At 38.4% G+C, this 25,033-nt stretch overlaps 1 protein-coding gene across 2 annotated transcripts in view; it reads right to left on the bottom strand.

Annotated features, from left to right (window-relative positions):
• Window positions 1–2,090: 2,090 nt before the first annotated feature.
• The window catches only part of CDC14B (cell division cycle 14B), a 53,438-nt gene continuing 30,495 nt past the window's right edge, over window positions 2,091–25,033 (bottom strand). The window contains exons 4-13 of one of the 2 annotated variants that reach the window (XM_081940691.1): window positions 24,829–24,921; window positions 14,927–15,003; window positions 10,328–10,394; window positions 9,365–9,427; window positions 8,911–8,998; window positions 7,909–8,139; window positions 5,932–6,070; window positions 3,733–3,886; window positions 3,220–3,317; window positions 2,091–2,314 (exon numbers count right to left, since the gene is read on the bottom strand). In XM_081940691.1, coding sequence (XP_081796817.1) covers window positions 2,203–2,314; window positions 3,220–3,317; window positions 3,733–3,886; window positions 5,932–6,070; window positions 7,909–8,139; window positions 8,911–8,998; window positions 9,365–9,427; window positions 10,328–10,394; window positions 14,927–15,003; window positions 24,829–24,921 — 1,122 coding nt within the window. In that variant the 3' untranslated portion in view covers window positions 2,091–2,202. The remainder of the gene's footprint in view (window positions 2,315–3,219; window positions 3,318–3,732; window positions 3,887–5,931; window positions 6,071–7,908; window positions 8,140–8,910; window positions 8,999–9,364; window positions 9,428–10,327; window positions 10,395–14,926; window positions 15,004–24,828; window positions 24,922–25,033) is intronic. The other variant, XM_081940692.1, reaches the window with a different exon arrangement.

Below are 25,033 nucleotides of genomic sequence, written 5' to 3'. Positions count from 1 at the left end.
GATTTTATAAATAAGTAAATGAAATGCCAGTATGTGGTTATGTACTAAATTTTGCTATATTTTATGATGAAGGACGTTTAAACAATTATAGTCAAATAAAAATGGAGGTATGATTATGGTAATATGTATAAACATTTGAGTTAAGATACCAGAGTTAATATGAATTATACTTGATGACAGTAGAAGAGATGCACAAAAACATTTTGTAACCAATTGATACACTTTTTACAGTATGTAAAGAAGGAGGATTTTTATGTTTGTTTTGAAAATTAAAAATAAATAAAAAAGTTTTTGGAAAAAAAAATTGTCCCTGTGACAGTATGACAGTACTTCAGCAGGTGCAAAGCCCGCCAATTAGCTTTTAGTTGCAACTAAAGATGCTATTTTTCAACTTTAAAACCTTTATGGCTCAGGAATGGATACTTATGAGACCACATTCTCTGCATTGAACAACCAATGAAATCAGGTAATTTGAGATTTCTGAAGATCCCTGTTTTCAGGAATGCTATTGACTTTGGGGTTAAACTTTTTGAGATGACCCCTTTGGAACAGTTTACCCGCCCTCCTCCCAATACTGGGCTTCCAAACAGCTATGAAGACATGGATCTTTGGGATACTTATTTGGGAATGTGGAGATTTTGCCAAACATCATGGAATGGCATTTCACCTGTTGTTTTCTGGGGGGGCTTATACATTTGATTTTTTTCTATTTGTAACATTTATTTTAGTGGCTTGTAAACCTTTTACAGCTTATAGGAATTTGGCAGCACAGAAACCTCAGTCAGTCAGTCAATCAATCAATCAATCAAACAAGAAATAAATATGAATAGAGTTGTGGACTTGACCCCCCCCTCTCTTAGTATTCTATTAAGTATTCTTAAGACTTAAAACACTGTCCCCTGCTGATAGTCTAAAACAATAACAATTTAAAAGATGTTAACCTTTTTTTATTAATTGAATTACTTTGTGTACAACCAAATACTACGTTGATTAATTGGAATGCTCCAATTTTTTCAAAACATTCATGAAGACAGAAGAGGAAGGAAAGGAAAAAGGCATACACCTACTCCTTGTTTACCAACCATTTGCAAATACTAATGTAATAAAACATTCATTTTCTGACCAATGCATGCATTTATCACCAAATTTCATGTGCTTGGCAACAATGCATGCCAGTAAGAATAATGCTGGCAGAGCTGCAAGAGAGAACTTAGCTGAATGAGATGGAAACAACCAATGACCTTTATCTCCTTATTCTCTCTCTCTATTTCAGTAATCTATTTAATTAGCGATCATTTCACTTAACAACTTGGTCACTGGAAATGAACTTGGTTGGAGAGAAAAGTCGAGGGAAGAAGAAAAGGAAGAAGAGGGAAGTAGAGAGGGGAAAGGAGAGAAGGAAAGGAGAGAAGGAAAGGAGAGGGAAGTGGAGGAGAGCAGAAGAGGAAAAGGGAGGAGAAGGAAGTAGAGAAGAGGAGAGAGATTAATCTATAGAACATTATGGTACAATTATCAAAACAATGCCTATAACTATGATGTACATTATGTAATTAAAAGAGACTATAAATGTATGTTTAAGAGAATATTGGTTATAATCTATGAAACTATGTATACTCAAAAAGGACTGGACAGAGCCAGTACACTGTCGTTGGAAAACTGGAAATGTAATGTAATATAAAGAAAAATGTACAATAAAAATATCTATTAAGGAAATGAACTTGGTCACTAAATGAAGAGCGGGTATATAACAGAACTATAACAATGTCTAGACTACGGGCTTATTCATTTACAGTTCTTCACACGTAAGGAGTGAAAACACAAGTCATCAGGTCCAACCCCAAAGAATTCCAGGAAGAGACTAAATTCCTCATACATGCAGACAAAAGGAAGCAATCTCACCATACATTAAAAACAGCACCACACACACATATGTTTTCTACACAAAATATCTGGACCAGCACACAGACATGAAGAGACTTCCAGCTCAAAATAAAATTCTAAGGCAGATAAATCACCCCTTGTACTACATCCCTTTTTGTTTCTAAAAGTACCTAGATAAGTTAAATGAAGGAGGGTCATGGGGAAAATGGTAATAAAAGCTAGAAGCAATGCGCTTATGATTAAGGCAAGAAAATGAGCTACTGAAGAGAATGTAATAGGGACACTTACACAGTGGCTCTCCCAAGGGAGGTTCTGATGGACCTATGTTCTTAAACCATCTAGACAGAATAGCAGGTTGGGAAGAAGGGAGCCACACACAATCCACCAGATGACAATGCTACTCAGAGCAGAGGCCAGTATAGCTAGGAGACATCTAAAAAGGGGTGAGGGTGAGGAAGGAAGAGATGAACATGGAGTCAAAAGGGGGTGGGAAAATCAAGAACTTTGCAGATGAGTGGTACATTTCATTTAAAAGAAATGTCCATTAATTTTCACTATGGAAAATGTTTTCCACTCACTGGGCAAAGGCTAGCTGTTTAATAAGGAGAACCTTTGCCATTATTCTGCAACTCACTTTCATCTTAAAGTATGAATTATTCCTAGACTGGTTCAAGTACTGTTTTTTTTTTCAAATGCCCAACCACGCCCCTTATTTACAAAATGACCTTCCAATATCACATGCACTCTGTGGATGATTAACATATTATATCTGTTCTATGTATATTATGTTTTACCTATACTGTACACACAAAATGTAGCACTGAGGAAACTGTTGTTTTTCAATATTTAAATATGTATCTTAAAAGCATGCCATTTTTAATCAGTTATGCTTCTTTTCCTAACCCTAATAAAAGCAAACTTACCATATACATTTAAAGATATAGCAGAACCCATCCCAGCACAAGGGCTGGCATGACAACAGCTTCCTAAGCAAAGGTCCCTAGAAACAAGGTTATTCTGACCAAAACAATGAGTCTGTCCTTTCATTCAGGAGTCATTTTCAATATTGCTGATGTTGATTAAAAAAATATATAAATGCTTTGCGATGTTGGTGCAACATTCAGTTTAAAAAAGCATTTGAGAAAGGTTACATGTACACCTTAGTGACAGACCAAAGAATTTGGTGATAATAAAATAAAATCACAAGCAGTGATTTTGTAAGTGATTCAATCACAAAGAATTACAACAAGCTCTTTAAAATAACACGGAACACAACCAAATCAAATTTCAAAGAAAAAAGTGTTTGTATTTACAAAATCAAAATAAAGTTAAACTTACGTTAATGGAACTGAATATGCTTTTGCCTGCCTTTTACTTTTAAGGGCACGGAGCTTGTCCCCTTGTGTTACTGTGTGTGTTTCTTCTTCATCACTGTACTGCAAATAAATGGTAAGTCATTAAAGTTATTTATAACAAAGCTTCCAAGCCCTACTACTGAAGATTCATATTTATCACAGTACTAGGTAGGGGTGCATTGTTTATCCCAGTTCCAATAGTTCTTATGGAAAGCGTTCTGAGCATTTTAGTTTAGTTTTTGGGAAGGTCAAATCAGTAAGACAAAAAGTAACCCTGAGCAGCAGAAAGGTATTTTGGCAAAAAGTACCATTATGACTAGACTTGCCTTGCAGAATGTCCTGTTCATTATTTTCTCTATTATTTGGAATGCTTGATAGGAACAGAAATACAGAACAGCCATACAAATGAATCCAACCACTTTTGCTTTATTATACCATTTAAAAAGAAAAAAAAACAGTCCTAAGGTTTCCAACAGCACACCATGCGGATGATTACCGGTTCAGAATCTTTTCTGCTGGCATTCTGATTTTTTGAATCGTTAATTGAAATGTCATCTACTCCTGAAAGGATTTTTGTCACTGCAAATTTTGGAGTCTTCTTTAGTTTTGAACGAAAAACATCACCTTCCAGCCAAAGTTCTGACTGTTTCCTATAATAGAAAGAAGCTAAGTTAGAAACCAGCTCATTCCAATGTATGACTATATTTATAATTTAAATGAAGTTGTTTCAGTATCAGACATTAATTGTTGCAAGGACACAGATATAACATCAGTTGTAGTTCTAGCATCATGTTTCCTAGAAATTATACAATGCCACTATTAAATTGCATGCAACTATTTCTGTCTTCCATCTGGTTCCATCCATTTTGCTCTAACAAAAGTGTCCGCTAATGGAAAAGGCCATGACTGTCACTCATTCTTCTTCCCCACTTTGTTTTTTGTGTCTCTTCCAAAACATTGAGCTACTGGGACAGTATGAAAGGCAGGCTGGCAAGATGCAGAGGCTCATCAAAAGCCATCTTCATCCTTAAACAGAAGAAGCTTGGATTGTTTGGGTATAAAGACCTACCAGAAAAGACAGAATCAGACCTAATGAAGTGTGATTTCAAAAATGAAGGCTAAACTTTACTTTTCAGCATTACTGGAATGACTGTCAAAGAACATATTTAATAAGCAAAACTGACCATATGGAATGATACACTTGCAACCATAGATATCCATCATGGCAAACCTATGGCATGCATGCCACAGGTGGCATGCCAGCCATCGCCCCAGCCTAGGCAACTGCAAATGTGTCCGTGCCTCCTGCCGAACAGCTGGTCTTGCATCTCTGCTGTGCATGTGTGGGGGTGGGGCCTTCCCTGATCTCCGCAGGTCCCCACCCCCAATGTGCCCTACTTTTCTCCACCCAGCGGACCCTATCTATCTCCTGCATTTCAGCTGCCTGTGCCTTTCCCGATCTCTGCATGTTCCAACCTCCACGGACCTCCAGCCTCCGAGGCAAGAATGGAGAAGAAAGCTAGGGCATGCTGGAGGGAGAAACTGCAAAGTTTGGGGAAGGCAGGAATGCAGAAGGAAGCTAGGGCATGCTGTAGGAAGAAACTGTGATGATCACGAAGCTCCCCAATGCCCTGTTATGGGCCTGAAAAGCCTCCTGCACCAACCTGAAAGCCAAAACGGAGGCCAGGGGGGATGCACATGCGGGGCAGGGCGAATGGGCAGGGAGCGCTTGCATTGCATTTTGGAGATTGGGGCACGCACCACTGCATTCGCTTACGTGTGTACGTTGAGCCCTCGGTACCAAAAAGATTAACCATCACTGATAAATATAGGTTAGGATAATACACTGATTAATCCATTATTTTGTTATGCAAAATTTGTTGATTAACTATAAAGTCATTTTCCACATTGGACTGCTATAAATCATATTTTTTTAAAAAAATTACTGGATTCACATAATTTGGATTATGTGACTGGATTCACATAATTTGTTAAACCAAATACATAAACAATATTATAGGCTAATATGCCTAAACCTAGTATTTTTAACCTAATGTGGTATAACACACTTAGCCACTGAATAGACATGGATAATTCAAACAGTGGCAATTGCAGGTTGTTTATAATGCAGTGTCTCATCCCATTCAGAACTTAAAGCAATGACCAGTTCCTTAAAAAGCAAATAACTAGTAACTCTCTATACATATGGTTCAAAAATCTGATGATGGTTGCAACATATGCAGATTGTCCTTGTTTAGTGACCATTTGCAGTATTTGCAGATTGAAAAAGTAACTTTCAATCCTCATGTTTATGACCTTTGCAAATCTTGCAAAGCAAAGGAAAGCTGAAGATCATATGATCACTTCACTTATTGATCAAGTTGCTGATCCCAATTGTAGTCACTAAACTAGGACTACCTGTACGTGAGTATACCAACACCTATTTCGTATGTATGTATTGAAAAAAGAACAACTATTATACATTTAAGTGTAGCTTTCTTTAAAGTTGGTACTTTTCAGATGATGAATGGACTGTTATTCCTTTATCAACGGCCAGGGTAGACAAGATATCTGAAGGGCACCAGATTAAAGAGGTCCAGTTGGTACTAAAAACAATTATTATATTTAACACTTAATCATCCTGGAATTGCATACAGACATAAATACAGGCATCCCTATTTAAATGTTTACATACTCCAACAAGAAATGTTGTTGAGTTCCAATCACAGAGCCAGGTCTACAAATTCTAATCCAGGCAATAGTTTCAGCAGCCGTCATCCTGTAATGCTTCATAATATAACACGCTATAAGTGTACCAGTTCTGCCAAGTCCAGCTGTATAAAAACATAAGGAAATTTACTTTATTTGGGCTTGAAAAAATTTAAGAACCTTCAATTCAAAGTTTTAACAATAGGAGAACCTTTAAACTGTTTTTCAAAAACCTAAGGTGGTTAAATTTGCTATTAGGAAAAAAAAATCCTAAAACCTTTATTAGACCAATTCAGGATACAAAATCAATAATACAACCTTTGAGGGGGTTTGAAATTTTGTATAAATAATATCCTGGATTTACTCTACACTATCACTCATTTGTGCAAATAATTTTGATTGAAAATATTTGTAACAATTACTGTATTTTTCAGTCACTGTGGATGACTCTGCTTAACTGTTAAAAAAAGCCTCTCAAAAAGCGCCCTCTACTATGAGGCAGGAGAACTGCAAGCCTCATTTAGTCTGACTTTAGGCGTTTTATGATCATTCGAGCAGAGTTAAGCAAGGGTTAAAAGCCTAAAAATTCCTGACGTAGGTGAGGCACGCAGTTCTCCTGCATCATAGTAGAGGGCGCTTTTTAGAGGTTTTTTTAAATAGTTAAGCAGAGTCATTCACGGAAGCCAGGCAAAGAGCCATGCTGTAGCACACACACTTTCCCCCAGCCTCTTTCTTTTGGAAGGCTCAGATCGGCTCCCCTCCGGCTTCTCTGCCTCTCCTCTCACCCCAACCTGCTAGCAGGAGGTGAGTGGGTGGGCTTTATTGCATTCCAGACATTTCCCACCCAGACAGCAGGCTGCATTTGCAATGGTGGAGGTGTTTGGGGAAAGCAGCAGGGGAATGGGGGGGGGGGGAATAGCAGAGGAGCTGCTTTCAATCCACTGGAAAAGATATCAAATCCAAATTTTTGTGTGTGTGTATTTGTTTGAGAGTGAGTGAGAAAGGGAAGGGGGTAGGAGAGATAGTCCAATCCAACTTCTCTCTGTGTGTGTGTTTGAGAGAGGGGGAGGAAGGGAGAGAGGGAAGGAGGGGAAGAGAGAAGAAAAAGAAAATGAAAAAAGGAAACTTACTTCACAAAGGAGAAAAACAATGCTGTCGTTTTAAATTGGAACTGAGCATGCCTGGCTGTGGAATTCTGGGAGTTGAAGTCCACAAGTCTAAAAATATTTGAAACCCACCACTGTGTCAGTGCCTCACTAGCCATAAACCTCACCGCACATCACTCCTTAGGAGTGAAGCAATCTTCTGTGCTTTGCCTGCTTTTCTCATTGCTTCTCTCTCCAATGATCAGTTGTGCTTTAGAAGCTGTTTTTTATCCCCAAATGGGATAAAAAGTGTTCGTGCATGTGCTCAAAACCAGCAAACCTGTGTGCTAAAGTAGACTAGATGAAGAAAGCTAGCCAGACGAATACCTGGTAGGCAGAATTTTTCCCCCTATTCTCCTCTCCAAAAACTAAGGTGCGTCTTATACTCCAGTGAATCTTATACTCCAAAAAATACAGTACATGCATCTACTGTAAGATCAGACTTTTAGCAGAACATATTAATATTTTGTAACTTGTGTCTCAAGCATATTAGATTAGCATGCTTCCATACAGACAATGGCAAAGACAGGGTCATTAGATTTGTAGCAAGAGGCCACAATAGTTTAGCCTAAGACAAAATAAGAGTACGCTCTGCTATGATTGATTTCATAGCAGAAATCAAAAGAGTACGCTCTGCTATGATTGATTTCAACTGTTTGAGTGAAATGATCTAGTTTTGATCAAACTCATTAAAATTACATCCTGAGGCAGCATTCAGAGAGCCACGTCTGATGAGTTCTACAGGGATTGGTAAGGCATTTTATGAACACAATTATAAGCAATGAGACATTAATGATCTGAATTCATCACTTTAATACCTTTGCAATGTACTGCTATAGCACCTTCAGCGTTTTCACAAATATTCAGAAATGCTTTGATGATAGCATCATTAGGTATGCTTCCATCAGCAAAGAAGAGATCATAATGGTCAAACCCTCCATCTTTAAATCTTCTAGCATCATACATCTTCTTATTCAGGCGGATTACAGTGGTAACATTATGTCTTCTGAAGTATGGAAAATAGGCTTCAGGAGCATGATGTGGATACCCTTGAAGGAAAAAAACAAATGCAGAAAAGTATGTCAGATACAACTCATGGGTAAAAGAGCATCCAAATGTATACAAAGGTGTTTTTCTCCATAAACATTAAATCTGATAAGGGAATATCCTGGCGTAAAAATAAGGCAGCTGCAGCTACCAGATTGACCAACAGTCTGATTCTGTATCTATTTATTTATTTATTCTTAGCGCTTATAGACCGCCCCCTCTCCCGAAAGGGACTCGGGGCGGTGTACAGTCCATATCAGAAATACATCGTGAATAATTATAAAATTTAGACAATTAAAATTATTAAATAGATAGATAAATAGATAAATAAGAGGAGGATAAAAAGATATACAGAACTGTACTGCTAAGTAAATAATTTACAATTTAAAAGTTTAAAACCCCAAACAAATATCCTAAAAAATTAAATTTAAAAGAACAATCCCCTTAAAAACCAGTAAGAAATATATATGCCAGGAGGTAGACGTTATAATTATGCCAGGTCAGCCAGTCGGAACAGGTGTGTCTTAAATTTCTGTCGGAAGGAGCGGAAGTTAGTGGTGGTTCTAATGTCGGGGGGGAGGTCATTCCAGAGGGTTGGGCCCATCACAGAGAAGGCCCTACTCCTTGGTGTCGCCCGCTGGCATTGCCTAGTGGACGGCACCAGGAGAAGCCCCTCCCTGTGAGAGCGAATTGGCCGCAGGGATGTGTGTGGGAGGATGCGATCTGGTAGTTTCCTATGGAATGTCATAAAATTCTTTATAATTTAAACATACCATTTTCAATTCTACTTCTTGAGTGAGGTCCACTGAAGGCCATGATTTTTTTGGGTATTATCCAGTTGAAGTCTCCATTTTCTGCCCTCTGTTAAGAAATAAAACATTTTTTAAAACTTCATTTCTGATATATAGCATTCAATCTACTTTTTTTAGTGAACAATACAAAGGAGAAAGGATTGTTAATACAAAGGTCTTGTTGTATATAAGAATATATACTCTCAATTTCATCTGGGATTATAGACCACATGCTATCACACTTTTAATCTTAGCTGAAAAGCCACTTCGCATAGTAATGTGACAATTTTAAGTTAAGTTTCGTTACTTATTTTTTCTGCCTCCATTTAAATTTATTTTGAAACATTCAAGTGATGTAAAAAAAGTGCCAATTTTATGCAAAAATAGTCTCAACAGTAACTGTAAGTAATTACTAAAAAAAGTGAATGATACTTACTTCATAATGCTCATATTCATTTACATCAAATGTATTAAAATCAAGGAAGCCATACTGCAATGCCTATAATCCATAAGAAATGAATTTAATGTAGAAATCCAGTAGAGTTGATGATAAACATTCTTTCTAAACACTTTATTTACCAATCATCAGCATAGTAACTGATTTAATTTAAACATTCCTACCAGAAACCTTCTAAATTAGCTGCATAACTTCTATAAACTAGCAGACACGGTAAGTTTAAATTCAACATATTCAAGCTGGAAACTTTGAATACTTAAAAAGCACCACATAACAGTTATTACTGCTTAAATGCTATTTACCATATTTTTCAGAATATAAGACGCACCAACATTTTGAAGAGGCAAATGAAATGTTTTTGCGCTCTGCAGACCTCCCAAAAACGGTTTCTTTTTTGCAAAAACAGCCCATTTTTTGTCAAAAAAAAAAAAAAAAGACATGCATAGCCTTTAGGAGGCTTGTAGAGTGCTCCTGGGGACTGGGGCAAAAATGAGCAAAAAACAGGTCATTTTTTTGCTCATTTTTGCCCTCCCCAGTCCCCAGGAGAACTTTGGAAGCTATGCATGGCCATTTTTGCAAAGGGGGGGGTTCGGGAGGCCAAAAATACCGTATTCAGTGCACAGTATAAGACACCCCCAAATTTTCACATTCTTTTTTGAGGGAAAAAGGTGCATCTTATACTCTGAAAAATACGGTCGCTTTATAATGAAGCTTTCATTGCTCAAGTTAACATAGACAAGCAGACAATCTTGAAGGTCAAAATGAATGAATGATAAAACATAGAAAGGCAACCAAAGAATTCTTGAGAGTTTTCTTGCATACTCACTATTGGAACTTGTTTTAACTTATTTCTCTGGTTTATCTAGTTTCAGAGATTAAATTTCCTGAGGATTCCAAAAAGTTTAAATAAATAACAATCATGTATTACGCCAACATACTAACCTTATTTATTGCCTGGAAACAGTCAAGCAGTGTTAGATGAAAAGTGCAGGTACCAAATGCAGCATCCCTGTGAGGAATACATGTTTGAGCTCAAATTCAGTTCGCAAGACGAAATAGCTGATGTTTCTCATTTGCCTATATTTCTGTATACCCATTTTCACTACATCAGCACAACGTGGTCTAGTAAGGACTGAAAAACCACCAGATGTTCTCCAGTTCTTTAGCATCTATTAATTGATTTTCCAGATTCCGTTTACACCAACGTATTATGCTAGTGAGGGCTTATAAATAAAGTTGTTAAACTGATAAAATCTGTCACATGAAATAGCCACAGCACTGAAACAGAGCACAAGATGGGCATAATTTCTATCACATGGCATTTTAAGGCTGCTGATCCAAAAACAAGAAACAAATTCCATTCCACCAAGATGTGGAAGAGAGAGAGAGAGAGAGAATGGACACCATCTATCATCTTGACAAGCAGTCCCATCCGTCTTTTCCATTATCCAAACCAATTTCATCAGTAAAAGAACAGATTTAATAGCCTCAATGGTAATATTAAGAATCCATATCTACTCTTTTCCTTTTCCTATCCCACTCCCTTCTCTGAGAACAGAGAATATCTCTTTTTATGGATCTGAGTTTGGGTACTACACAAAGTCACAATGTATCTGATATGTTTTAAATTTAATATGGGGTGCTAAGAGGGTTGCCAAATAAATCATTACTTGCTTTATAGCAATAAGTCATTGTGAAACAATGGCTTACATTTTCCTCATTCATTATGCTAACCTACCCCTGCAAACTGCAATTAGAAACACTGATTATTTATGATTCTCTCTCTTGTTCTTAGTTCACTTTAATTCCCTGCAAAGATATACATACATACATACATACATACATACATACACACACACACACACACACACACACACACACACACACACATATATATATACACACTATAAATAGATAAAGGGAGACTAGTATAGACCCATTTCAAGCTATTCAGCTCTCATCAGCTAGCCATACCCTTACTGGGATTCGAACCAGGGCTGTATTACATACTAGGCAGTTATATTAGCCTGTGGCTTAGTGGCTAATATAACTGCCTAATATGTAATACAGCCCTGGTTCGAATCCTAGTAAGGGTATGGCTAGCTGATGAGAGCTAAATAGCTTGAAATGGATCTATACTAGTCTCCCTTTATTTATTTATCAGCACAAATACAACACAAATATAAAAAGGCAACATTAAAAATAAAAATATGGTTTTCTGCCTGGATGATCTTCTGTGATGAGCCGAATGACAGAAAGAGGGAGTAGTGAGCTGTCTCCCATATTTGGGCATACCAGGGGTTGTAACACAAATGTATGTATGTATGTATGTATGTATGTATGTATGTATGTATGTATGTATGTATGTATATATGTGTGTGTATACACATACATACATACCAGTGACGTGCGGTGAGGGTTATGGCTGGGGAGGCTGGTGACGTCATCAGGAAGGCGGGGAATGGGACCACGTGTGCAGCACATGTGGTCCCATTCTCCGCCTTCCTGAGTGAACATTAAGAGGACCGCGGAGTGCACTGATCCGCGTAGCATTGCTTCCTCCACCGGCGCCAGTCCCTTCCCCCCCCACTCCTTCAAGGTCTCCCACCAACCCAAAGCCCGATCCCCAGCTCCCTCGGGCAAGGCTTGAGCGGGGTGAATGGGAAAGCAACGTAAGGGGCTGCGCTTTCACCCTGCTCAAGCCTTGCCGCCTGCAGCCACCGCCCGCCCTCGCTGCCCCTTTCGTTGCTTTCCCGCCCACCTCTAAGGCGCGCCAAAACCTCCTTCGTCCCCCCCCCCAGTGCACGCCCTTTTTATTTCCCGCGATACCCCCCCATTTCGGGAAATCTTTCCCCATTGCCTGGGGGGGTGAGGGGACCGGCTCCTCTCTCCCCACTCCCTCCGTCCCTGCCTCTCTCCTCAGCCCCAAAGCTCCGTCCGCGCGACTCACTTCCAAGGCGGTGGCTGGAGAGGCGCGCAAGAACGGCGAGCGGTTTCCCACCAAAGCGGCGTTTTGCATGCAACAAGGAAAAGTCCGCTTTGTCGCCCCGAGCTCTTGTTTGCGCTTCCGCCCCTTTTTCTTCGCTCCATCCCGCTCCGGCTCTGGAAGGGCCGGCGAGGTTGGCTCCAGCCGAGAGCGACAGGAAGGAGAGGAGGGGGTAGCTGCGGGCTACCTTCCGCCCCTGCCGTGCGCACCTCGCTCTTGTCGGAGCCTCGGTTGCCCGCAGCTTCCATTGAGAACCGCAACTCTGCCTGCCTCGCCAAACCAATTTCGAAATCATTCTTTATTCCAAATGCGCACGAAAAGCTGGAAAAGACAGCTGGGTAGATGCGTGTTTGCGTTCCAGCTACCTAGTGCTCTTTTCCACCGATCGCGGACGCTTTTTGTGCGCATTTGGAATAAAGAATGATTTCGAAATTGGTTTGGTGACCCTCTCTGCAGTCCCTCACTCTCGCTAGCGAAGGAAGGAAGGATAGACTCACTCTCTCTCTCTCACACACACACACACAAATGGCAAATCGAGCAGCCGCTGTTGGGAGCCCGTCACATACATTCGGGCAATGGGGGGGCCAGACTAGAGGGACTGCAGAGAGGGTCGCCTTGAGTCTAGGGCAGTGAGTCATTCAATGGGAAAGTTCCCTCTTCCTCCGCCCAGCCCTTCTTTGCTTAGGCTTCTATGTCAAGAAGCGGCTTTTGGGGCTAATGGGAGAGGAGAGTGAAGAGAGAGAGAGAGTGAATGGGAGAGAGAGAGAGAGAGAGAGAGAGAGTGAATCCCGTCACATACATTTGGGCAATGGGGGGGGGCTTTCTTGCATGCCTTCAGAAAGCTTCTGAAGGTATGCAAGAAAGCCCCCCCCCCATTGCCCAAATGTATGTGATGGGCTCCCAGCAGCAGCTACTCAGATTTGCCATTTTTGTGTTTGTGTGTGTGTGTGTGTGTGTGTGTGTGTGTGAGAGAGAGAGTGAATCCCATCACATACGTTCGGGCAATGGGGGGGGCTTTCTTGCATGCCTTCAGAAGCTTTCTGAAGGCGTGCAAGAAAGCCCCCCCCCCAATTGCCCGAACGTATGTGACGGGCTTCTCTCCCTCTCCCTCTCTCTCTTCCCCTCTCCCTCTCCCATTAGCCCCAAAAGCCGCTTCTTGACAAAGAAGCCTAAGCAAAGGAGGGCTGGGCGGAGGAAGAGGGAACTTTCCCATCGAATGACTCACTGCCCTAGACTCGAGGCGACCCTCTCTGCAGTCCCTCTAGTCTGGCCAGACGAGAGGGACTGCAGAGAGGGTCTCCGCAGTCTAGAGCAGCGAGTCATTCGATGGGAAAGTTGCCTCTTGGAAGGAATGACCCGGCTTGGCTCCCACTTCGTCTCTCCTGCCTCGTCTCTCCTGCCTCTTCGCTTCTCCGTTCAGTCGTTGGGCGGCAGATCGAAAGCGGGAGCCAAGCCGGGTTATTCCTTCCAAGAGGCAACTTTCCCATTGAATGACTCACTGTCCTAGACTCTCTCTCTCTCTCACTCTCTCTCTCTCTCTCTCTCTCTCTCTCTCTCTCTCACACACACACACACACACACACAAATGGCAAATCCGAGTAGCCGCTGCTGGGAGCCCATCACATACATTCGGGCAATGGGGGGGGGCTTTCTTGCACGCCTTCAGAACCCCCCCCGCCTGAACGTGTGTGATGGGCTCCCAGCAGCGGCTGCTCGGATTTGCCATTTGAGAGAGAGAGAGAGAGAGAGAGAGAGAGAGAATGTATCCCTCCTTCCTCCAGTCCAACACTCTCGCTGGCATCCCGGCCAGATGAGAGGGACTGCAGAGAGGGTCTCCTCGAGTCTAGGACAGCGAGTCATTCAATGGGAAAGTTGCCTCTTGGAAGGAATAACCTGGCTTGGCTCCCGCTTTCGATCTGCCGCCCAACGACTGAACGGAGAAGCGAAGAGGCAGGAGAGACGAAGCGGGAGCCAAGCCGGGTTATTCCTTCCAAGAGGCAACTTTCCCATTGAATGACTCGCTGTCCTAGACTCGAGGAGACCCTCTCTGCAGTCCCTCTTGTCTGGCCGGGATGCTTTTTTGAGCCTTTTTTTAACAGTTAAGCAGAGTCATCAGCAGCTAGCTCAGTCTCGCCTCAGCTGTCGCCTGAGAGGCTGAGCGCGCTAAAACCTTACAGCAAGCTCTCATATGTTTTTTTTTCCATGATGAGAGGTGAGGCTGTGCCTCACTTGCCTCACCTGACTGCACGTCACTGATACATACATATATATATATACATACACACACACACATACATATATTTATATATATATATAAAACATTAGCTAGTCAATTGCAGAATAAGAAATGTAGCCATACAGAAAGCCTTAATACTATATGGACTTCAACTGTCTAATCCTAACATAGCCAGGGGTAAGTATACTAGGAGATGAAAGTCCACTTATTTTAAAAGCGTCAAGATAGAAAATACCAATTTACATATTCCAAAGGGTTAGAAGATCAGTGTAATGTTTTTTTTAAAGTAGGCACTGTTCAATTGCATGCTTTTATTTACCTGAATGGAAGATATGAAACATTCCCAAATAGTAAATGCCTGTACACACTTTCCGGAGATTCTCTCAGATATATTATCTGTTTCAAGAAAGAAAGGGAAAACATTCTTACGGAAGTTTTAAGGAATTCATTATTAAATTATCTAGTTTTTTTTACCTGCTAAAAAATGAGACACAGAGTTTGAGAATAGAACTGAAAAATGAAACATACTAGCCAACATGAAGTCAGTGATAAGGTAAGTGAAACTGAACAAAACGTCATACAAGTGTGAGTACTTTTCAAGTTCCATACAGAGCCACTGTAGAAAATCTACAATTCAAAATTAGTTATGCATTCATTGTAACATTTGCTTCATAACATAAGCCATAAAATATGATTCAAAAGGTCATTTATTTCATACATGAGTAAGAATTGTTAAATCAATGTTTAAAGAAGCACGACAACATTCTGGCACTTAGGTAGCCAGGTCTAGGGTTGCAGTTATACAGTTACCATTAATATAACCATTTGGGAACTATTTTAGACAAATTGCTTTTACCAATATCTCAATACTCAAGAGGAACTGCATCATACTCAGATCATATCATTTTAGCACAATGGTTACACAGAACTCCCACCAGGTCTAAAAAAAATGGGTGCATTAATTTTATCTGTATTGCTTATTTAATAGAACAATAAACAGTAGACTTCTAGCAACATCTTAAAAACTTAACATTGTACTGTGATTTAATCGCTCATCAACCCAGGTATTCAGATTACCTATTTAATTGTACCTGTTAACAGTAATAACTAATAAAATACACACATACCTACTCTGATTGTTAAAAAATGAAAGAAAGAAAAAGACCCCTGAATGATTAGCAATTTCTAATAAATTTCAACCCCAATTTTAGATTAAAAACATTCTAAAAACTAAATAACACAAAACTTCTGTCTCCCAAACTGACAATGTTCTCCTAGGAGATGAAGTAAATACTAAAATTATAGGTGAAACATAATTCTATGGCTGCAACATTTTATTATCCAATTAGCATCCTCAAGACAATATAGCTGTACACAAAGTAATTATCCATTACACAGATTAAAATTGCAGGCTGTTTCAAGAACATCCAGATCTCTTGATGAATAGATGCTACATTCTCATGAGCAGAACTAGCTATTACCACAAACCTTGAAGAGGACATTCACATGCCATGTTAATTAATGTAGTTAATGTAAGCTTTTAAAAAAGCCCTTAGTAATTATAAACTGCTCTGAAAAGCCAAACTGACAATAACTACAAAATGTTAAATTTGAACTTCAAATACGAGGAAGATATACATTAAGTAAAACTTCGTACAAGCAGATGCACATTCATATAAAACGGGGAAATGTTTTATAAAATAACACTTTCTAAACACCAAATTTCAAAACTAATAGTTTCACTTGACCTCCTGGCTAAGAGTTCAAGGACTAGATTAAGAAGGTTGCCCTAAAATGAAAAGAAAATATACTCCCATTTCAATTGTACTCTACAGGTGGTCCTCATTTAATGACCAATCATTCAGCAACCATTCAAACACGGGTTAGCAAGTGGTACTCTTGATCAGTCTTCAAAATTTTGGCTGTCAAATTGCCCTTGTGACTATATGACTGTGATAAGGGTGTGTGGCAGTTGGCTGGATTTCTGACTGCTGCAACATCCCAGAGACACAATTTGTGGCCTTCCCTGCTAGTTTCCCACAAGCAAGGTCAATGGGGAAGCAGCAGGAAGTCAAAAGGTGCTATCATAGGAAGTCCTCAGTTATTAACAGTAATTTGGCAGTGTTGCTGTTAAGTGGTATGGTCATGTGATGTTGCACTTTATGACTGCATTGCTTAATGACAGAGATTCCAATCCCAATTACTGTCATTAAGCAAGGACTACTTGTATTTCCTGACATTGCCTATAGCTCAGAAATGATATGTTCCCTTGCTCTACCCAAAGCTACTTGATAATCCATTTGTTAATTCTGTTAGAATTAGTGGTTTTCATGTTGGATCCAGTGGGAGCATAAATAAAGAATTAGTATGGTGTAGTAAAGTGCTGCGTTAGAAACGGGAAATAACTTCATCTGGACAGCTCACTGGGTGACTTTGAGACAGTCACATTCTTTGACCTATCCTACACATTGGGGAAAAAGATGCAGGAAGCACTATGTACAATATATCACTTGAATTCTTGAAAACAAAGGTAGCATTTAAATTTGACAAAATTCTAAGAAAAAGTGTTGCTTTCTAAGATGGCAGTTTTTATAATTGCCTTCTTATCCCCTGAAATACCATAGGTACATTGCAACATTCTACAACAGGGGTGGGGAACAATAGCCCTTTTCATGACTTGTGGACTTCAATGCCCAGAATTCTTACAGGCTCAGGAATTCTTAGGAGTTGAAGTCCACAAGTCATATAGGGGCCATTGTTTCTCACCTCTGTTTTAGAAAATTTATACAAAGCCATTAAATTTATAGTGGCTGGGTGTCAAAATGTTTGGTTTACCTGGGCAGAATTGCTTGAAGAGGAATTATCTTTGACCAATATAGTTAATATCACTAAAAATAATACTGTTTTTTTTAAATTTATGATTTTGTGAGGCTGCATTACTTAAGCTGCCCAGGGCCATGGGTTGGACATGCCTGGTATAATGCTTAATTCTGTTTTCTTCAGAATGTTGTATTTTTCATAAGAAATATCATTGCTTGTAAGTTTGTACGGAGTATCATTTTCACACTTTCGGTCTTTCTACAGAACATAACTCCTATTCCCAACAAATTTTGAGCAATTTGTATGCAGGAAGAATGTGAACGCACATATTTACATATAACAGGCTGTAATGGAATTATGTTTGCTGTTCCTTTTCCTGCCAGGTGCAAAATAGACAAAGATGTTGCTCAATCTTGCTGTATTTACAGTGCTGGATAAATGCAATTAACTTGCAAAACGCAACCTTATGCTTTTTTACCTTAAGAGGCAAGAAAAGCTGTACCAAGTGGTACTATATCCTGCACTTAGGCAAATACCATGGATGCAATTAAGAAAATTTGCTCCCTGGATTTTACTTTTAAAAAACAGTAAACTAATTTTAAACAGACAGAAGTAGAAAGGCAGCAAACAAAAAACTCTCCTCTTAGTTCTGCAAGGAAGATTATAGTTTCTGAGAGGAAGGTAGAGGAGATTTATTGTTAAGAAAATATGAGGGAATAGTACAGTACATAAAAGGAGTCTTTGATTTTTGACTGCAATTGGGACTGGGATTGCCATCGCGAAGCAATACGGCCTTAAAGTACAATGTGGGTGACTGGAGAAGACTCTGAGACCCAGTGCAGGCAGTGCATGAGTTGAGGAATGGGTGCTTTGGTATGGTTTGAGTGACTCGAGCTCAAGAAACCTGGGAAGGCAGACACAGCATGTGTAGCCATGGTGGCGCAGTGGTTAGAGTGCAGTACTGCAGGCTAATTCTGCATTCCACTGCCAGGATTGATCATCTCAAGATTGACTCAGCCTTCCATCCTTCTGAGTTGGTAAAATGAGGAGCCAGATTGTTATGCTGAGTCTGCCAACTGCTCAGAGCAGGGGTGTCAAACTGGCATCTGCAGGGCGGATGTGTCACGCGTAGGCCATGCCTACCCTAGCTCTGCAAAGGGGAAAAACGTCATGAAAGGTCATGTGACGTGGCAAACTTGACAACCGTGGCTTAGAGATATATAATTGCTATTGCTATGTGCTAAATTTTGTTCATGTGATCATGAGTGTGCTACAATGGTTCTAAACCCCTTTGTTTAATGCTGCCATAACTTGGAATGGTCATTGAATAAATTACTCTAACCCAAGGTCTACCTATAAATCCAGGAAGACATGTATTATAACTGGAATAATTTCAACAATTACGGTAACTTCTTTGAAATGTTTCAGTTTTTTTTAAAAAAATAACCATTGTTTTATACCTTTTACAAAAAACAGATTTAAAGCTAAATATTTACTAATAAATAAATATTAGTAAACTAATATTTATATGAAGAAGTTATTTCATCCCTATGTTCTCAGTCGCCTTCCTGGAAACTGATTAATTCATTATTTATTTAATTGTAACAATGCTTTACAGGAATAAGGTAAACGTTCACCTGGCACATATGTGCTAGTCGTTCCTGACTCTAGGGGGCAGTGCTCCTCTCTGTTTCAAAGCCGAAGAGCCAGCGCTATCCAAAGATATCTCCGGGGTCATGTGGCTGGCATGACAACACCGAAGGCACATGGAATGCTGTTACCTTCCCACCAAAGGTGGTCCCTATTTTTCTATTTGCATTTTACATGCTTTAGAACTGCTAGGTTGGCAGAAGCTGGGATAAGTAACAGGAGCTCACTCTGTTATGCAGCACTAGTGATTCAAACCACCGACCTTTTTGATCGACAAGCTCAGCATCTTAGCCACTGAGCCACCTTAGTTTAGAGGAATGGATTCCACCAAATTAATCATTGACAATCATTGATATTCAGTTTCCCCCCTCCCTCCCAACAACTAGGTGTTAGCAGTATCAATCTGCAAAATACCTTTTGCGATAACACACTGGATTAACCTGCAACACAAATCTATTTATATTTGAAATTCTCACTGAGTAGTACCAAGGAAATAAGTCCTTATTTTCTCTGACACTTATTCGAAGATTCAATAAAGGCACAATAGAGCTGGCTGCAATCATGTTGGGAAAAAAAAATTAAGAACAGGTCGTGGATTTCATTTTCTCTTCCCCAACCTAGGAGTGAATTCTTCCAGTTCAATAACTATAAATATTGATGGAGATGTTAACACTGAATTATTGTGAAGGAAGGTTCTTGAACTCAAATAAAGGAAGGAAGGAAACATTCTTAACTAGGTTAACAGTTGGGTAACAGCACGTCTGCAGCATCGAAAGTAGCTTATTTATCGAACACATACAAATCGGTTACTCATATTTTCTAGTTAAAAACATGCAATGAAGTTGAATCAAAGTTAAAACAGCTGTCACGAAGTTTGGAAGAGAGGGAGACCTGTAAGGTTAAGCACATTTTTAGAAAAAACAAATGGTCTTAGGATAGTTTCAAGTCTCCAGCAGTTTATATATTTTTTTAATATGTATCTTTTCATAAAAGTTTTTTTTAAAAGAGTCTGTACCTACAAAATCATAATCCTAAACCAATGCGTAAATAAAACTTATGAACTGACAATGCAAAATTAAAGGCAGCAGAAATTTCTTAAACCAGTGAAAGAGAGAGAGAAAAAAAGGCCTTATGTACAGTGGAAAGTAAACCTTGACATCTAATATAGGATAAAGATAAGGTAATATATGATCTCTTGGATAAAATACACACAAGAGTACTGTATGAAGTACACACTCAAAGAGAAGGAGAATATTATACAAAGCAAAAGAAAAATACCAGCAGCCACATAAAATCTGAAGAACACATTTTTAAAAAATAAAATAAGGAAATGCCTATGAAAATCTACACACTGTACATGAAACATACTTCTGGCATTACGTTTTATGCATTAACCTAGAAATTAAAACTGATTTTACTGGCATATATTTACCATAATTTCATCTAGTTTCAAAATACTAATGGGAAAGAAGTTACATGTTTGAAAGCTACATCAGAGATGATGTGTCTGCTTCAACAGCGTCATCTACAACAGGGTTACAACTAGAAATGTTGAAACCTAGGAAGGATTTTTAGAAAAAACGGGAGAGGGAGCACAAGGGGTGAAGGAAACTGCTTACCCTGAAGGAAGAAGATGAGAAAATAAAGTACACAGAGATGAGTCCTGGAGAAGATCACCTGAATTACAGCAATTCTTGGGGAGTAGGACCCAAGAACGGTAGCCCTCCAAACATAATTAGTGCCAAGCCTGAGAAAAAGAAACACTGTTACTAAGTTAATGCAGGGTTGGGAAGGAAGAAGTGAGATGGAGGCAGAAGACAAAGAAAGGAGGACAAGACATATAGAAGCTATTTCTAATTTAAGACACATAAAGGAAACAGAAGAAAGGACATTCTGTGTTAATCCTTGTAATATTAGTAGATTGAAAGCACCTACTGCAGAAGTTTAGTGTGATAATATGAATGTGTTTCTTCCCACAGTGCTCCCTTTTAAGACAAAATTGGCATATTAATCTTTAGTTAAGCAAAACAGAAACACTGGATTAATCTTATTTTTAATTGCTATTTCATTTCCTCAGCATTTCCTACATGCTTTTCCAACAGCACAATTCCACAGTTATATATTCTAATTACTTCAATATAGCTTGGCATATAAGAAGTGAAATAAGAAGGCATGTAGAGATGAGGAATTATTACAAAAGACTAAAAACCAGATTACTAAGAACATCTATGGGGTCTATGCAATCTTTTTATGTTATTTCAAACACTTCTTTCTTCTGCTACAGAACTTTGCATAGCTAATCATTGTGTGTTTGAAATTCTTACTGAATAATGGTAGGAAAGCAAAAGACTTGACAGGATTTAACAAAAATAAAAATAAAAATAGGTATATCACCAGATGAAAAACAACCATAAGGACAAAAATCTGTTCTTAAAACATTTCATAACCTTGATGGAGCAGAAGCAGCAAGCAGCAATATCTTGATTCAGTGTACAGTACATATTTTCAGAAAGTGTTATTGATAAAGTTATGAAAAAGAACATTTTAGGTTTCCTCTTCTTTGCCCAAGCTTGCACATTCCATTCTCAACTGGGTCCCAAAACCAATTAAGCAGAAAAACTTTTCTAACTTTGTCTGAATTGTGTTACATAGGACAACTTTGTAAATAAATTTATTTCTAAGATTAAAAATACATTTCAGAATTGCAATGCACTGTAAAATTTGAAAATATTTTGTCAATTATATTTTAAGGAATATAATAACCATTAGAAAAATGCATTTACTGTAATACATTACAGATGCTTGAAAATATTAATATTCTGATGATAGGTACTAGATACATTAAATTCTAAGCTATAGTACCCCAGTTAATTAACACAAGAACTTGCATTGTAATAATGCTTAAGAATTGTCAGGTAGAAAGCTATTATAACTCTTCATATTTAATATGCCTTGAAATCTTACTAAATATTTTTAACATGTTCTCTAGAAACATCTAATACAATTTCAAACCCTAGTGGATACTAGAACAGAAAGGCTATTAACAACCATAACAAGTTCTTTGAAAAAGGAATTTAGCATTGAGCAATATGAATCGCTCCACCTTAAATACAACTATTTTCATTCTTAAGGGCACGAGCCAATTCGAAAATAAAATATAATGCAGACTATTCATTCTCATCCTGTGTAATCTGCTCAAGGCATTTGCGTTTTCAACTTGAAAAGACCAGATCAACTGAGATCTCTCTCCTTCCCTCCCTCCTTCTCTTTCTCTCTCTCTCTCACATACACACACACAAACATCATAGGAGGAAATAAACCTGTTGAAAATTCCTATTAGATTGAAAGACATGTATATCATAATAATTTTGATATAAGCAAGAAAATCGTAAGTTTTTAATTATATTCTCAATCATCAAACAAACATGAAGATATTTTATATGAATAAAACCACTGGCTTTCAGTAAATGTATTTTGTTTATGATTACATAAATGGGTAACATTTTATATCTCATAATACATATATTACACATCCAAGTAAAGGCATTTCATTGTGTGCACAAAAGTAGAAAAATCTCTTAAGACAACTGCAGCTGAAGTTTTCATGTTAGCAACTATCCAATTAATTTATATCAATAATAATTAGTTTGATTAAACTATCTTATTATTTTTGGATTAAGTAATTGCATAAACTAAACATTTAAGTTCCTTTTAGAATATTAATTCAGATAAATCTGCAGTAAAGATACATTTGGAATTGGAATGAAAACAGATGAGGCTATACTTGTGTTGATAAATATGATTTTACCCACATTCTTCTGCTATAACAATATAATCAAGTTAGATAATGTTGAATGCTGTAAATTGTAGATGACAAGTAGTGGCACATTGGCTGCTTGCCGCTGTCACTAATGAAGCCCCAGAGCATTCCCGGATCATGTAAAAAATAGTTTTATGATAGTGTAGTTTCTGCTATTTAAATCTTACAATCCACCCAAATCAATCAAAACTAGCCCCTTGGGTGGTATTATGTTACAGATCAAGCACTGCGCCCAAAAATAATTAATAAAAAATGGACTATGCCTTCCTTTCCAGTTGCTAGCAGTAACTGAATTGGATTAAAAGAATGTGTACCTGACAACAATTAAATAAACAAGTGTGAACAGCGTGATTCTCTGAATAAAAATTCTGTGTTACACTGTACAGTGATAATCTGTTAGTTGAACAAAGCACATTGACCATATGGCTCTCAGGCGTAGTCTTCAAAGCCATGACACTCATCCACCCTCAAGCATAGGAGAAAATAATTATGCCTACTATCCAGGATCTTAAAGACTGACTTAAAACAGATTTTTGTGCAATATTAACAAATAAAGAAATAGCACAATGATTTTATGAAAAATATTAAATCACAATTCCAAATGCTATTAAGAATAGGAAGGACTGTCACTTTCATAAGGACTCTTATTTTTGGATAACCAGATCAGAATCAGTGGATCATGCCACTTACTCTTCATAAAGCAAGTATACTTTAACATGTACAGATAACATGCAAAAAGATAATCTTCCAGATTAGGAGCCCATTCACTTTTCCGCCCTATCCTCATTGGTTGAATCCTTTATTACATGAATGAAAATACCTTTTACATAAAAATTATAACTACATCCTCTCCTCAGATAGCATTTTAGTGACTTTGCCACTAAGTGAAATGGTTGCAAAGCAAACTCATGACTGAGAAAGAGAGCAAAGATCACTAGTTACTACTGGGATCTTTCAGATAGTTTCTCCTATAGTGACCTGTGCCTGACCCATCCCTGCTTTTCTTTGCCTCTATGGGGTGGAGAGATGGCTTAAACAAGCTACCTCTTCCTGATCTTTTCTCTGCAGCACAGTATTTCCCTAAAAAGTGCTACCTACAAGCCAACAAGCTCTATTCTGTGACCTTAAGTAGTGATTAGAATCCTTCCACTGGCTCATCTGGGGCCTGAAACTAATCAGAACTAAATCAATCTCACACTGAAAATGTTGCCTGTCAGGCACAGGAAAATTGATTCTAAATGTCTGAATTGGTCAAAAGAATGAATTTTTGTTGTCATTTATTATCAATGTATTTGCAAATGATTACTAACTGACACAGTGACTAAATAAGGAGTGGGTATAAGGAATAAAGATGGAAATTAAAGCTGCAATTCCAAACTTGGAACCCGATTTGGTCAGAACCCGATTTGGTTGTGGTCAGAAGAGTTTGTGACCACAGGTTCTACTGTATGTCATTTTTTAAAACAATGAGTATTATAAAGTAGTGAGCCATGAAACCAAACGGATCATTTTCTCCCGCTTTTTCTAGCCCCTGGTATGCTCATTATAATGGGGCTTAGCTTTTTTGTTTGTTTGTTTAGGGGCATTTTTGGGACCCTACTCTTGTTTTCAAACAAGCCTCCCCCCTTCTTTACTATTTGTCACTCAAATGAGTCCACTTTGTGATTGCCATTTCAAAGTGTAGTTTTCAATTTAATTTTTGTTTTACTTAAAATAAGTTCTGTCTGTGTGACATCTAGAGACTTTATACTGAAGCGCCCTTGATGAAAGAGAATGCACAACACAACTCTTCAATCTTTAAACGCAGAACAATATGTTTCTACTCATATACTATGTAAAAAAGCAAATAAGCTGAAAGTTATTTCCAATTCTGACACTGAATAGAAGTCAAATTTGCGAACCTTGCCAGTTTAAGATGTTAAAATACTTACTGTGTAACAGCCTATGAGGAAGGCTGCATTGGCTTGCTTTTTCTGATCTGGACCACAATAATGAACAATCTTCTTCCTTAACATGGTAAAAGACTATCAAGAAATGAACAGAATTATAATTTTAATCCCTGAATATTAGATATATTAATGAATGTAAATATTCCAAATACAATTTAAATAGTCAAATGCAGAGCTGCTACATTTA

The sequence above is a fragment of the Natrix helvetica genome, assembly GCF_964273705.1.
Source record: "Natrix helvetica genome assembly, chromosome: 2".
Taxonomy (NCBI): Eukaryota; Metazoa; Chordata; class Lepidosauria; order Squamata; family Natricidae; genus Natrix; species Natrix helvetica.
The sequence above is the reverse complement of the archived record's forward strand: the minus strand, read 5'-3'. Positions and strand labels throughout refer to the sequence as shown.